At 48.4% G+C, this 12,511-nt stretch overlaps 1 protein-coding gene across 16 annotated transcripts in view; it reads right to left on the reverse strand.

Annotated features, from left to right (window-relative positions):
* Positions 1 to 12,511, reverse strand: part of DOCK3 (dedicator of cytokinesis 3) — a 506,159-nt gene that overhangs the window by 11,448 nt on the left and 482,200 nt on the right. For 12 of the 16 annotated variants that reach the window (XM_051852375.2, XM_051852374.2, XM_017343846.3 and 9 more), the window contains 8 exons: positions 12,051 to 12,217; positions 11,812 to 11,898; positions 11,199 to 11,378; positions 10,518 to 10,601; positions 10,297 to 10,413; positions 6,428 to 6,549; positions 5,034 to 5,172; positions 4,399 to 4,546 (listed from right to left, as the gene is read on the reverse strand). In XM_051852375.2, the coding sequence (XP_051708335.1) occupies positions 4,399 to 4,546; positions 5,034 to 5,172; positions 6,428 to 6,549; positions 10,297 to 10,413; positions 10,518 to 10,601; positions 11,199 to 11,378; positions 11,812 to 11,898; positions 12,051 to 12,217 (1,044 nt within the window). The remainder of the gene's footprint in view (positions 1 to 4,398; positions 4,547 to 5,033; positions 5,173 to 6,427; positions 6,550 to 10,296; positions 10,414 to 10,517; positions 10,602 to 11,198; positions 11,379 to 11,811; positions 11,899 to 12,050; positions 12,218 to 12,511) is intronic. The other 4 variants (XM_051852371.2, XM_051852370.2, XM_051852373.2 and 1 more) reach the window with 3 other exon arrangements.

Genomic DNA, 12,511 nt, shown 5'->3' on the forward strand with positions numbered 1-12,511 from the left:
GTGGGCCCTGGCTGAAGGTGGATGGTGGAGCCCATCCATGGGATCCAGCTGAGGGATGAATCCGCGGCTCCAAGAAGTTCTGTGTCTGAAACCTACAGTTCGCTGAGGTTTTCTTTGGAGTGGTCAGGGCCAGCACCGTCAGGACTCTGCTAGAAATTGGTCTTCTTTAGCCAGCTTGCCCCAGGAGTCCTTGAGAAATTTCTGTGGTATTCACTTTGGTCCAAGAAGTTGAGGCTTATATACTTGCACAAGTCAGTATAATAAATTCCAGTAACATAACTTCTTTTTTTTTTTTTTATTTTTATTTTTTTTTATTTTTGATAGGCAGAGTGGACAGTGAGAGAGAGAGACAGAGAGAGAAAGGTCTTCCTTTGCAGTTGGTTCACCCTCCAATGGCCGCCGCTGCAGCCGGCGCATCGTGCTGATCCGATGGCAGGAGCCAGGATCCAGGTGCTTTTCCTGGTCTCCCATGGGGTGCAGGGCCCAAGCACTTGGGCCATCCTCCATTGCACTCCCTGGCCATAGCAGAGAGCTGGCCTGGAAGAGGGGCAACCGGGACAGAATCCGGCGCCCCGACCGGGACTAGAACCCGGTGTGCCGGCGCCGCAAGGTGGAGGATTAGCCTATTGAGCCACGGCGCCGGCTCATCATAACTTCTTTCAGTTACTATTTGTGTAACTTTTCCCACTACTGGGCTGAGCAATCCCATCTGCATGGTCTCGGGGCTGGCTTTAAAACCTAGTCTTTAAAGTGTCCCTCATTGATAAGGGAGTAAGTAAAGTATGCTTTTTCAAAAATCTGGGCCTGCCCCCCATTTTAAAAATTACTTGGTGATTTTACTAATTTCTATGATCTCTTTTTAGGGTTTGTGCTCTCAGGCAACCTCATGAAGACAGATATGTAAAGAAGAAAGAAAACAGCTCCTTTCCTACTTATGTGTATGGTGTCTTCCTAGCTCTGGTCAGGGCTGCCCTCCATGAACATGCACAGACATGCAGCATCTTTACACCAGGTCCATGGTCTCGCACTCCTACAAAATGCTCAGTCCACACCAGCATGTGGCTGGATCCTGGCATACCACCTGGTTCCTGTTCCCTCTGCTCACAGAGCTCTCAGGCTGGCTCACGAGGCCAAGCCCATGTCTGTGTCCTCTGTGATCCATGTTGGGGAACTAATATGGAGGGATAGCAGCCTTCAGGCCCAGGGGCTCCATGGAGGGTTTGGATTCATGTCACGTGGCACCTCTGGTGCTGTAACAAAGGGTGCTCTGTGCTCCCACTGAACTTTTCAGCTCTACTGCCTCACTTCCCTCCTACTGCTCTCTGCCCTCCCTGGGCTGCCAATCCCAAGGTATGAAGGGTGACAACTAATTTTCTTGAATCATTTAAATGTCATCAAGGGCTTCCATGTCCACAGACTTGAGTTGTAGGAGTCTGGTAACCCTCAGGGAGGCTCAGTCCTGGTGTGACTGAGCATTCAAAATCCCCTGGTTTCCTAGCCCCAATCAGTCTTGTGACCACCAGGGGGAGCTGCCGACTTGCTTTGCCCGTCATCATTCATCAGAGAGGTTTTCCAAGAACAGAAATCTCAGCAGACAAACCCCTGGGTATGGTAAAGACTGCAGCTGATCTCATGACCATTCCTGAATGTGGGGGAAGTAACTCCAATTTTCCATGAGATTTTTCTCTCACCATTAACACCATACACAAATCCTGCAGAGTGGATTCCTCCCTCACTTCTTGGCTCAGAATGCATCTACCACATCCATTGGAAAACATGGCATCCTCTACAATGCCACATCACACATGGTTTTCTGCCTTCTTTCACAATACTAGGCCTGTGGCTTTCTCCAGATGGGCCCACACACGGGTTGTATGGATGCTGTTGTCTAGAAGTGATTTTCTTTTGTTACTTCCTCTGCCCTTGTCATCATTCCCTACTTTGGGCCCAGTTACTTAGCCATTTTGCCTAGTTTTGCACTTATTGTCTACCACAGAAAGGGAAGTGGCTTTCCTTAAACTTATTCTGTGTGATATCCTGTAGTCTTGTTATTCTGATTATCTCTCAAAACGGTGATCATCTAGGTCTTCTCTCCCAAAACACATATGCCACTCATCACAACATGAGGTGCGGTCTCATTGCCCTCCCTGACACCTGTGTTGGACTTGGTAACTGAACCAGCTAATAGACATGGCAAAGGGGGCTTTGTGGGATATCCAAGGCAGGGGACTACAGCATCTTGCAGCTTCTGTCGGAGTCTCCTGGGATGCTTACTCCGAGGAAGATCAGCCATCATGCTGTTAAGAAACCTGTGCCACATGGAAAGGCCACGTACAGGGGCTCAAGTTGACAGCCCCAGCTGATAGCTCCCATCAAATGCCAACCAATCAAGTGAGCCATCTAGGACACCCAGTCCAGCTAGGCCTTAGATAATTCAGCCCTAATGCACATCTGATTTCAGTGAGTCCTGGTAATCCATAGAAGGGTGAGAGATGATTTAAGACACTAAGTTATGGATGTGGTTTAGTATGCAACAGCAGATAACCAAGCCATGTGAAATAGAGAAGGGTATTTTCAAACAAGGAGAAAGCAGTTTCTCTGTTCAACTCTGATGTCACAAAGCTTCCTTACTGAGGACTCAGGAAATGCTTGATGAGTGAATAAATAAAACAGCTGGAAGGACAAAGGTGTGACAGCCATCCTGTGAGGTCTCTGACAGCAAGGCTGCTTGTTCTTCCCCTTTGCTCTCCAGAGCACTGAGCACCAGGCACAGCCTGCAGAAAGTGTCCGAGCAAGGCCATACAGATCTGAGTTAAGATGTCTATCCTCTGCAGCCTTCTGTCTTCATCAACAGTCATGATTCAGAGATCTGTCTTAAGCAAGAATGCTCAGAAAAAGGCTTAGATTTATCTAAGGTTGGATAAAAAGGGTAGATATGGCTGAGCACATCCTATAGATGTTTAGGAGAAAACTCAAACAAATGGGATTACAAAATCTGTTTCTGCAGCTCTTGTCAGGTGCATTTACCTTAAGACACTGTTTCATGCCCACCTCCACTACAACATTCGTGGCTAACTTCTCAGAGTTTCTTTCCTTTTACTTCCAAAGCCACCATTTAGGGTGCCTTCTTCATAATACAATCAGCATTCCTTCTCTGTATCTGAAGTCTTCATAAATTGACAACTCTTCAGCATGTGCCAATTCACTGGTTTATTTACATCTCTTCAAAATGTTGGGTCCCATTTTCTGAATCACCTATTTCATGTTTAAAAGGAATATGGCTGGTAGAATGGATACTAGCCTGAGGAGTGTACTCCGAATTCTGTTTGGCCATGGATCGGCTAGGAGGCTTTAAGCTCCTCTCATGCATCTGTTTCCCCAAGAAATGAAAAGTTGGTCTGGATGCTTCAGGTGAGTCTGGGACTGCCCTGCTGTAACCTTACCACTCTTCCCTCCATTCTCGGCCATGGCATTTCCTAGCTGGCACTGCATCTCTCCATCATGCCACGAGGATCTTGTTCTCTCCTTCACCGCTACTACAGACCTCATAAGTTTGTGTGTTTTGGAGAGATTATTTCCTTAATAGCCTCCCATGTTGTATGTCTGTGCTATTTTTATTTGTCTTCATAATAATGAGAAGAACACAGAGATCCACTCTTCATTCTGAAGCCCTGAGGGAGCAGCCAGGGACTGGACGCTCAGATCCCTGTTATTCTCCTGTGCAGCCAGCCCCAGGAAGCACTGTTTTATTCACCACAGCTAATTTCCATTCCACTGTGAATGCTTCTATCTAAAAGGACAGAATCAACTCTCACTGCATGGCTGGGGATCAGAGTGTCACAAAGATGCTGGCTCTCAGAGAAAAGTATTTTTATTCAATTGGATAAGAAATCAAGCAATAATTGGCAAAATAAATAGGTTTTTATAGAGCTCTCTCTCCTGATTATGCCTTTCCTAATGGAAGAAAAGGTTTTTGATTATTACTGTTTTAGAACATCACAATGCAGGGTTAAGTTTAACCTTCAGACTTCCCTTATTTTGTCATGATGCTCAATTCCTCCAGACAACAAATTCCCTTTGGCTTGACTTTGATCTTTATTCTGGCAAACATTTCAGTGGGAAAGAACTGAGCTTTCTCCCAGGCTGTGTTTCTCTTACTGAGGTAGAGATGCAATGACTGGCAGCACAGTAGCAGCTGCTGCTCAGAACAGCCTAAAGCCAGCCAGAAGCAGAGTTCTGGAGGTAGGAACCCTGGAGTCCTTAGTACTGAAACCACCAGCGAACATTCTCTAAGTTACAGGGCCGCCCTCGAAGACACAGCCACAGAGGAAAGTAGAACGAGTAGGGTTCATGCAGCCCTCTCCTCTCCCTTCTGAAGCAGCACCCTGCCATCCTTACCTCGGGCGCTGGAAGGGGCAGAAGTAATCATCTGGGATGGTGCTGAGTGAGTGGAACTCAGGCTGGAGGAAGAGGGGCTTGCCTGGGACGAGGACAGAACAGAGACGTTGGTGACTGAGCCTTGGTACCTGGGGTTGGGATACATGAGCTGCAAAGGGAGAAAAATTAGTGGGATAGAGTTCTGAATTACCAGCGCTACAGAGCTGGGCCACGGTTGGCTTCTTCTTGCCCTGAGGTGCCCCAGACCTAGTGCGTGATGCTATATCTTGGATTCTGATGGAGGTCAGGTTGATGGTCAGCACTAGGGGCTACCCACATCATCCACTTGGGGATAGGACTGCTGGATTGGTACCCATGGAGGAAGCAGGACTTGGCCCTCAGAACGCTAGGCAGGAGCACAATTTAGCAGACAATTTTTCTTATGGGATCTCTCCGAGAGTAAGCAGGATGGAAACTGGATTTCCTTTGTGGGAAATACAGCCTGGGAACTGAGATTTGGGATGGTGTGTAAAAGGAGGTTTTGCTAGCTGTGGCGAAGGGTAGTCTAAATTCAGACCTCAGACCAGACCCTCTAACAGAACATCTACTCCTCTAGGTATGGTACTTGGGCCATTCTCCTTAGACATCTCTGGTACCTGCATGTGGTGGTACAGGTCCTCAGGTGCCTCGCCCATGGAGCTGTCGCCCATCATCACCATGTTTCCCGCTTCACTAGACGCATGTGAGGAGAGAGAGGATGATGAATGGCGGCCTGTGCCCATCAAGTTCATGGGGCTGTGAGCAAGAGTGGGAAATAGGGAGGAGTCAGGCCCGTGGTTGAGGAGCCATGCTGGGTGGCAGGGGGACAGAGGAGAGGGGTTTGTCAGCCACCACTGGGGAAGTTTCATTGCCAACGTGCATACCCATCTGAGGTCTGCTTGCTGCTTGCTCCCCACCTTGCTGTTCAGGAGCCCCTCCCTGGTCTTGGGAGGGACTACAGTGGGCTGGCACAGCCTCTAGCTAGAATTACATGGTTTAACGGCTACTCAGTCTGATGACATCAGCAGTTTGTCAGGATAAATGAAAGGGAGACATGTTGAATGAGGTCAAGGATCCCCCCACCCCCACACCTTGCTAGAGGATGTAGGTCTGAGCCAGTGCCTCCCCACTGTCTACAACATGATGGGATCTGCTCCTAGGACAGGTGTCTGTCTGGAAGGGAAGAGCTATCAAAATATCTGGCTGTGAACTCTCTGTGGATTGCCTTCCCTACCTGTGGCTACACATTTGCCAATAGCTCTCCTCTAACAATATCAGAAAGACCCCCATGTGTTTGTTACTTTTTATGTATTGGGTTTTCACTCAGTGCTGAGCTGCTGTTCACACTGGAAAACAAGCCTGAGTGAGGTGTTACTTTTACCAGCCTCCTCCTTCAACCTGGTCTTCCTGCCCTGGAGGCTTAGGGTATCCTCAGTTGAGCTCTGACAAGCCAGGGATCCTGAATTTACAGCAGCCACATCTTCAACGTCCACCTCACTACGTTGTTCTTTTCCTTAAAACCAATCAGTGATCCTCACTCTCCTTGGGATCAAGTCTAAAGGCCTGCACAAACAAGGCCCAACCAGAGTGGGTCCTGGCTCCCTTCCATGCCATAGAATTCTGTATTCCAGCTACCGACTCTTACCTGTAGTAGCAATCAGACTAGCCTGTTCACACCTTGAGACTTCTGCACATGCCAGTCACTTTGCCTGGGTCTTACCTCGTTGCTATCCTAACCCAAATTCTTTTATGCCTAGCAGTTTACTACTTATCTTTCAACACTTTATCCCAAGGCTTCTTCTTCTATGTTCCCACAATACCAGGTCTATGCTTCTGTGAGACAAGACAGTGACTGGAAGCAACCTGTGAGTCCTGTGGCAGGAGCTCTGTGTTCTCGGGTTTGAGGGTATGTTAGGGAATGTACACAAGCACTCTGGAACTCATTCTTCTAGCCCTCAACATTCAGACTTACCTCCTGGGGGTGAACCCGCCTTTGTCCCTAAGGCCGTACCTGTGCCGGTGGGTCATCTTGATGTTCTCAGGGCTCATAGGACTATGGGATGCTAGAGCGTTTCCCCGTGGGGTGCTGGTGCCTGAACATGCAGGACTTAACTTATCCAAACCTGGAAACTCCTGTTGAGAAATGAAGGCCCATTCACAGAGAGTAAAGAAAAGGTAAGTAATTAGGGGTAGGAGAGAAGAGCTGGTTGGTGGTTGAAAATACAAAAGAAACAAAGAAGAATCAGATACTATTGGCTGAACCAGAACTGATGACTTCTTTTGTGCAACGAACCTTTCATGACTGACAGACCCTCCTAACTGCACTGGAACCCAGACCACAAGCCATGAGACTCTGGGCTGCACACTAAGAAAAGCATATCTGAGTTCCTGGGTTTATCAGATCTGAGTTTACAGGCTTTGTAACTGCAGAAAATGTAGATGATGACCTGTGAAGGAAGGGAGGGAGAGCTTATCAGCAGTTAGTCAGCGTGTGTGTCTCACACAAGGATTGGAACTGGGCCAATCCCTTGGACTGCTAAATGGCCCAGCTCTCAAAGACTTGGGCTATGTTGCCTGTGACACAGTCTATGGGGAGACAGGACACAAAATTCTGGTGTAAGTAATTGAAAAACAGCACAGTTCAATTTTAACATAATTAAGTTCTTATTAAGTATGTTGCCTTCTTGGCAGAAACTTCTCATCTCAAACCTTCCCAGGTGTCAGCATGTTGGTTTGTGTCCCCGTTTGCAGCTCTAAGGGAGGAGAGCACAGCTGTGGCAGGTTTTCTCAAGCCCTTAATCATCTGTGGCTTTCAGGGGCCCTACATCCACTGAGAGTGTTTCTGAGCTCTGCCTGAAGCAGCAGCAGATTTTCCACCCTCTTCTTCCAGAGCATGCAGGGAGCTGCAGCGCGTTTCTAGAGACCTTAACATATGTGGGTGTGCACTTTGTGCTTTTTGCTGCAGTTACCTGACTGCTGTCATGGCAGAGGACCTCCTCGGTGGCCAGGATCGTGCCTGCCTGGACCACCTGCTGTGATGGGGAAGTCTTCACACAGCAGAGGGTAGCCAAGTCAGCAGAGGACATGGTGCAATGAGAGTGATGGTCTGTACCCTTCGGATTCAGCGACACTACCCAAGTTCTTTATTAAATGGACACCAACATTTTAAGGGAGAAAGACCTTCTCTGTAAGTTTCATCATAAGATAGCATAGGGAAATCATGACAAAAAGGAAGTATTTCAGGTTTTGTGGGCTTTTGTCTGTAAAATGTGTCTCAGACTATGACAAGCTTTTCCTCCCATTTTTTGCTTTTCCTGCTGTCTGCTCTTGTACAGGAACAGGCTGTGACTTAAATTGGGAGCCTGGAAAGACTGAGATGGCCACAATCCACAGTATCCACAAATAAAATTGCTCAGCATTAAGTGGTCACAACCACTGAGTCTACGGAGACAAACCTTGCTATTGGTTGAGTAGGACTTGCTCCCCAGAACTCATACAGATGTTTAAACTCCAATGTTTCAATACTAATGGTTGAGGAATTAAGGATAAATATTTGATCTAATCATGGTGTCTGAGAGGTAGGGCCAGTGGAAAGTCTTTCTTTCAGTCAGGAGTGTGCCCTCAGAGGGTGTTTCTTGAGAGAGGACTGGTTATTTCATAGTCCAGATTTCACTAGTGCTCTCTGCTTTCTGCTTACCATGTGTCCATTCTTCTGTACCAGCCATGACCAGTCTCTACAGATGCCACACTACAGAGCCTACAAATCCTGAACTGTAACTGCCAAACTGTAAACTGAAATAAACCTCTTCTTTTCCAAAATCTCCTTTCAGGTATTTTAGCTAAAGTAACAAAATGCTAATAAATTCCCCGGGGCTTCTGTAGCCAGCTGTCATCTCCTAAAGAGGAGCTTCTTGTCTATGGCATCCTGGCCCAGTATTGAACAGCTCTACTTCCTACCTTCCCAGCCACATTTACCCAGTAGTTCTGGGTAATAAGAGAACTAGGCTTGGGTGCTGGGTAGCAGCAGATAATTGGGTTTGTATCCCTTGAGGTCTGGGAGCTAGAACATTTAGAAGGAAGGCTTCTCTAGAGAACATTCAGAGTCAGCCCATTCTTGAAAATGTAGTGAGGGTAGGTGAATACAGGGCTCAGGGCCCATTAAACCTTATTCTCAGTCAGCCTGGATTCCCTGTAACACCTGCCAAGGAAAACGAGTGCTGGAATACAGGCCCTCCTTTTATACACCAATCTTTGGGCCAAATCCTGCGTGTAGGCTAAGGAGCCAGGACAGAGTTAGGGAGATCTCAGAGTTGGGGAATGTCCAGCTGGTGGGTCATTTAAGGCTGTGAAATCATTTGGTCGAGTCCTGTCAAGCCAGTTTCAGATGGGACTTGAAATTTAATAAATCTATAGCAGTTGATGATTTTTCAGGGCCTGCAAATGATGTTATAATATCCAAATGGTTCTTGGCAGAGAAAGTTTCCTTATCCTGTTCTAGGGCCTGGTCTAACTCCAGAACTGTGGGGAGCAATCCGGACTGGACTAAGTTACTGGAATTAAGACTTATTCTATGCATCTGCTCTCCCACAATATGGCGCTGGGAGAGAAGTAAACAGCTTCTGCACAGCTGCCTCCAGTTCAATCAATAAACTGTAGGACTTTCTCCTGATTGGAGAGCAGCGTACTCGGCGTGTGGGCAGCTGAGTTAGGATTGGCGGAGGAGGACTATAAAGGAGGAGAGAGACAACATGCACCAGGAACATCTAAGGGGAACATCTGAAGGAACACCTGTGCAGCCCCCCAGAGAGCCGGCCGGCGGTGTGCCGCTCCCCTGCGGAAGTGGGGAATGTGGCCAGGGGGAACTGCCCTTCCACGGAGGTGGAAGGGATAGTAGCCAACCCGGGAAGAACCAGCAGCAAACCCGGGGAGGGCCGAGCAGACGAAAGAACAGCGCAGGGTCTTGTGTCGTTCCTCCACGAAGAGGGGGAGCGACATAATGGTGCCGTGACTCGGATATGAAGCCTAGGCAGGGTTTAGTGTTGCTCCTCCACGAAGAGGGGGAGCGACACAGAACCTGAAAAACACCTTTAAGAGCAGTCATCAAAGGGGGTCGGTGCTGAGGTATAGCGGGTTAAACCCCTGGCCTGAAGCACCGGCATCCCATATGGTCACCGGTTTGAGTCCTGGCTGCTCTACTTCTGATCCAAAGTCCTTGGGCCCTTGTGCCCATGTGGGAAACCTGGAAGAAGCTTCTGGCTTCTGACTGTGGATCAGCTCAGCTCTGGCCACTGCAGCCATTTAGGGAGTAAACCAGCAGATGGAAGACCTCTCTCTCTGTCTCTACCTCTCTCTCTAACTATGTCTTTCAAATAAATAAAACAAATCTTAAAAAAAAATAAAAATAGTCAGCATGAAAGTACTAGGTTTTGCCAGATGTAAGCCTGGGTCACCAGACATGGAGGAAACTGACAGGAGGAGGGGGAGGACAGAGAAAAGGAAGTTACAGTGGAAAGGTAAGGAGAAGAAAAAGAGTGGAGGGAGGGAGAGGAGAGGAGAAGGGAGATGAGGAGAGTGTTGGCTCAGGCCACATCTTACCTCTTGAGACTCTTGGGATGAAAAATATCTCCCTACAGGTGGGCCATATACTTTAGCTCTTTTCTTCAATATAATTAAAACCTCTACTCACTATCATGGTACCCAAAAAACTTTTCTTTGCCCTTGAATCTGACTCCTCCTTTGGGAGAGTGAGACAGAGGATCCTAAGCACCTATCTCCGTGGTAGGGATAGCTTCTTCCCTCCACTTTCCTCTGGCTTGTGGCACAGGTCTAGAGGAAATGACACCTGGTTCTGCAGCAGGAGCAAGACGTGGATCAGCTTACATGGTAGAGACTGGCCCGCATCATTTGGAATTGATCAATCAGCTTCTTATGCAAAGGCCGCATTTCTGGGTGTACGAACTTCTCATGAACTGCTAGCCCAACTCCAAGGACATGGACCTATAAGGGGGACAAACAAGGCCACTCTATCAACCAGGGAGCAGCCCCTGAGAATTACTGACACGTTGCACAGGCCACTAACCTCCAAGCCCTGCAAACCATACCTGCTCCTGCATGAGCTCCTTGAGCTGGGTGATCTTCTCAGCATCTCCTGGATGCTTGGTTATGTAATCTTTATCAAAGAAGGCCTGTGCAGGAAAAGGTAAATCAGGAACACTTCCTAGGACTACTACTTAGATGCCCCCCCCAGGAGGTCTGAGTCCAAAGGTGCCACCTAAAAGGCAGCCAGGCTGCTTCTTCATGGGTACCCACACTAGCATCTCCCCCCTAGCCTGTTTGAACATCTGGTATTCAGAGATGTTTTTAGTGTCTGAGAATGACTGAAGGTGGCCACGTCTCACAGAGCCTGAACAGCCTGCATAGGACAGCAGGGTTGGTGTCCTGGGACCAGAGCCCAGCCTCTTAGCCAGCTGACAACTTGTTTCTCATATAGGGCTGGGCTTTAGGATGCCTCTTGGAGGCCATTTAACATCCTTTCCTAATCAGATGGATTACCCATTTATCAGAGTTCAAAGAACAAAAATGAAGAAAGGGCCTACTAGGGAGTTGTCCACAGGAATAAGGAGGAGTTGGGGGTTTCACCCCAGGGCCATCCCAAGTTAGCTTAGCAAGGAGATGGTTAGCTGGGAAGGCTGTCCATGGACACTGCAATCCTAAGAGGAGGAGCCTGCACAGCATCTCTCCATCCAAGCACTTGCATGGTTTTGGTTAGGGGCCCCGCTCACCTCCTGGTAGCGTGCGATGCCTCCATTAACAGCTGCATCAATGACACCATTCAGGCACATGCTGAGCAGGTTGATGTTGCCATGCACCTGCTTGTGCTGATACTGGCTGATCAGGGCCCGCAGCTCCTGGTTCTTATTCTCAACCACTTGGATGGCATTCTCCAGAGGGCTCACCTCCACCTGGGGCACACAGCACAGTGTCATCCAGGACTCATCACGTTCCTGAGAGCAGGGATCTAAGACTTCTGATGTTGATTCCACTTTCTTGCTTCTAGGGACTTCAGACCCCTTGACGCTTTCTATTTTTCCTTTCTGATTTACAGGCACTTGGAAGCACAGCAAATATTGAAGAGCACTAGTTTTGAAATCAGAGTGCTCCAGCTTCCTGAATGGTTTTCTTATCTGTAAAACGGGACCTTAAAAATAGTTGTGGTCTAGGGGTACTGTGTGCATTGATAAGGGCAGTACACAGCTCCTAGCACAGGATTGACCTGGGGGAGCCTAGGGCAGGCAAGTGGCTGAAATGCTCTTTCATTAGTCCTTAGAGAAAGGTCCCCAGAGCTAGGGCCGAGGGAGCAGTGTGACGCACAGCCCTGTCTGAGTCATGTCTCACCAGTTCTCTCCTCTCCACTTCGAACCATCGAGAGATGCCAGGCAAGCTGTGGGTCAAAGTCAGTGTGGTGCGTTCAATCCACAGGCTCTGCAAGGAGGGCACAGGCAAGTGTAGGCAGTTAGGCAAGTTTTGCCACACCCTACCTACCCTAGGGGTGTAACAGTGACAAGAACCCAAAAAAGTGTGCTTTCCCCTGGGCTTGCTGTGAGCTCTGCCCCTGCTTTCCTAGATTTGTTCACCTTGAATTCATTCTCCTTGTCCTTGGGGCCTTTATGAAAAGGCCTGTCGTACCGGAACTTCCTCACATTGTTGACGCGATAGAAGCTCTTGACGCGATCCGGGACCCTATCCATCTGCAGAACATCCACATAATCTGGAATGGGCGTCACTGCATAGATCTGCAAGTCTGGGCAGGAAGTGAAGGGGAAACCCAGGCACGCCAAAGCAATGCACCTGAACTGCTGACCCCTGTCATCTCCTCAAGGAGAGAAGAGCACACTAGCCTGATCTCTACTGGAAACAGAGACAGAGGCAGCAGCATCTCAAAGGGGGCAAATCAGGCCCACGCTCGATTAGTAAATATCTCTCTGCCTCTTTCCCTCTCTGCTCCAGTGGTGAGCCTCTTGAGCACCCAGCCAAGTGTTCTCTGGTGCCCTTTAAGAAAGAAGGGAAAAAAAAAAGAGTAGATCCCCACTCCACA

Source organism: Oryctolagus cuniculus, chromosome 10 (genome assembly GCF_964237555.1).
Source record: "Oryctolagus cuniculus chromosome 10, mOryCun1.1, whole genome shotgun sequence".
In the NCBI taxonomy this organism is placed as follows: Eukaryota; Metazoa; Chordata; class Mammalia; order Lagomorpha; family Leporidae; genus Oryctolagus; species Oryctolagus cuniculus.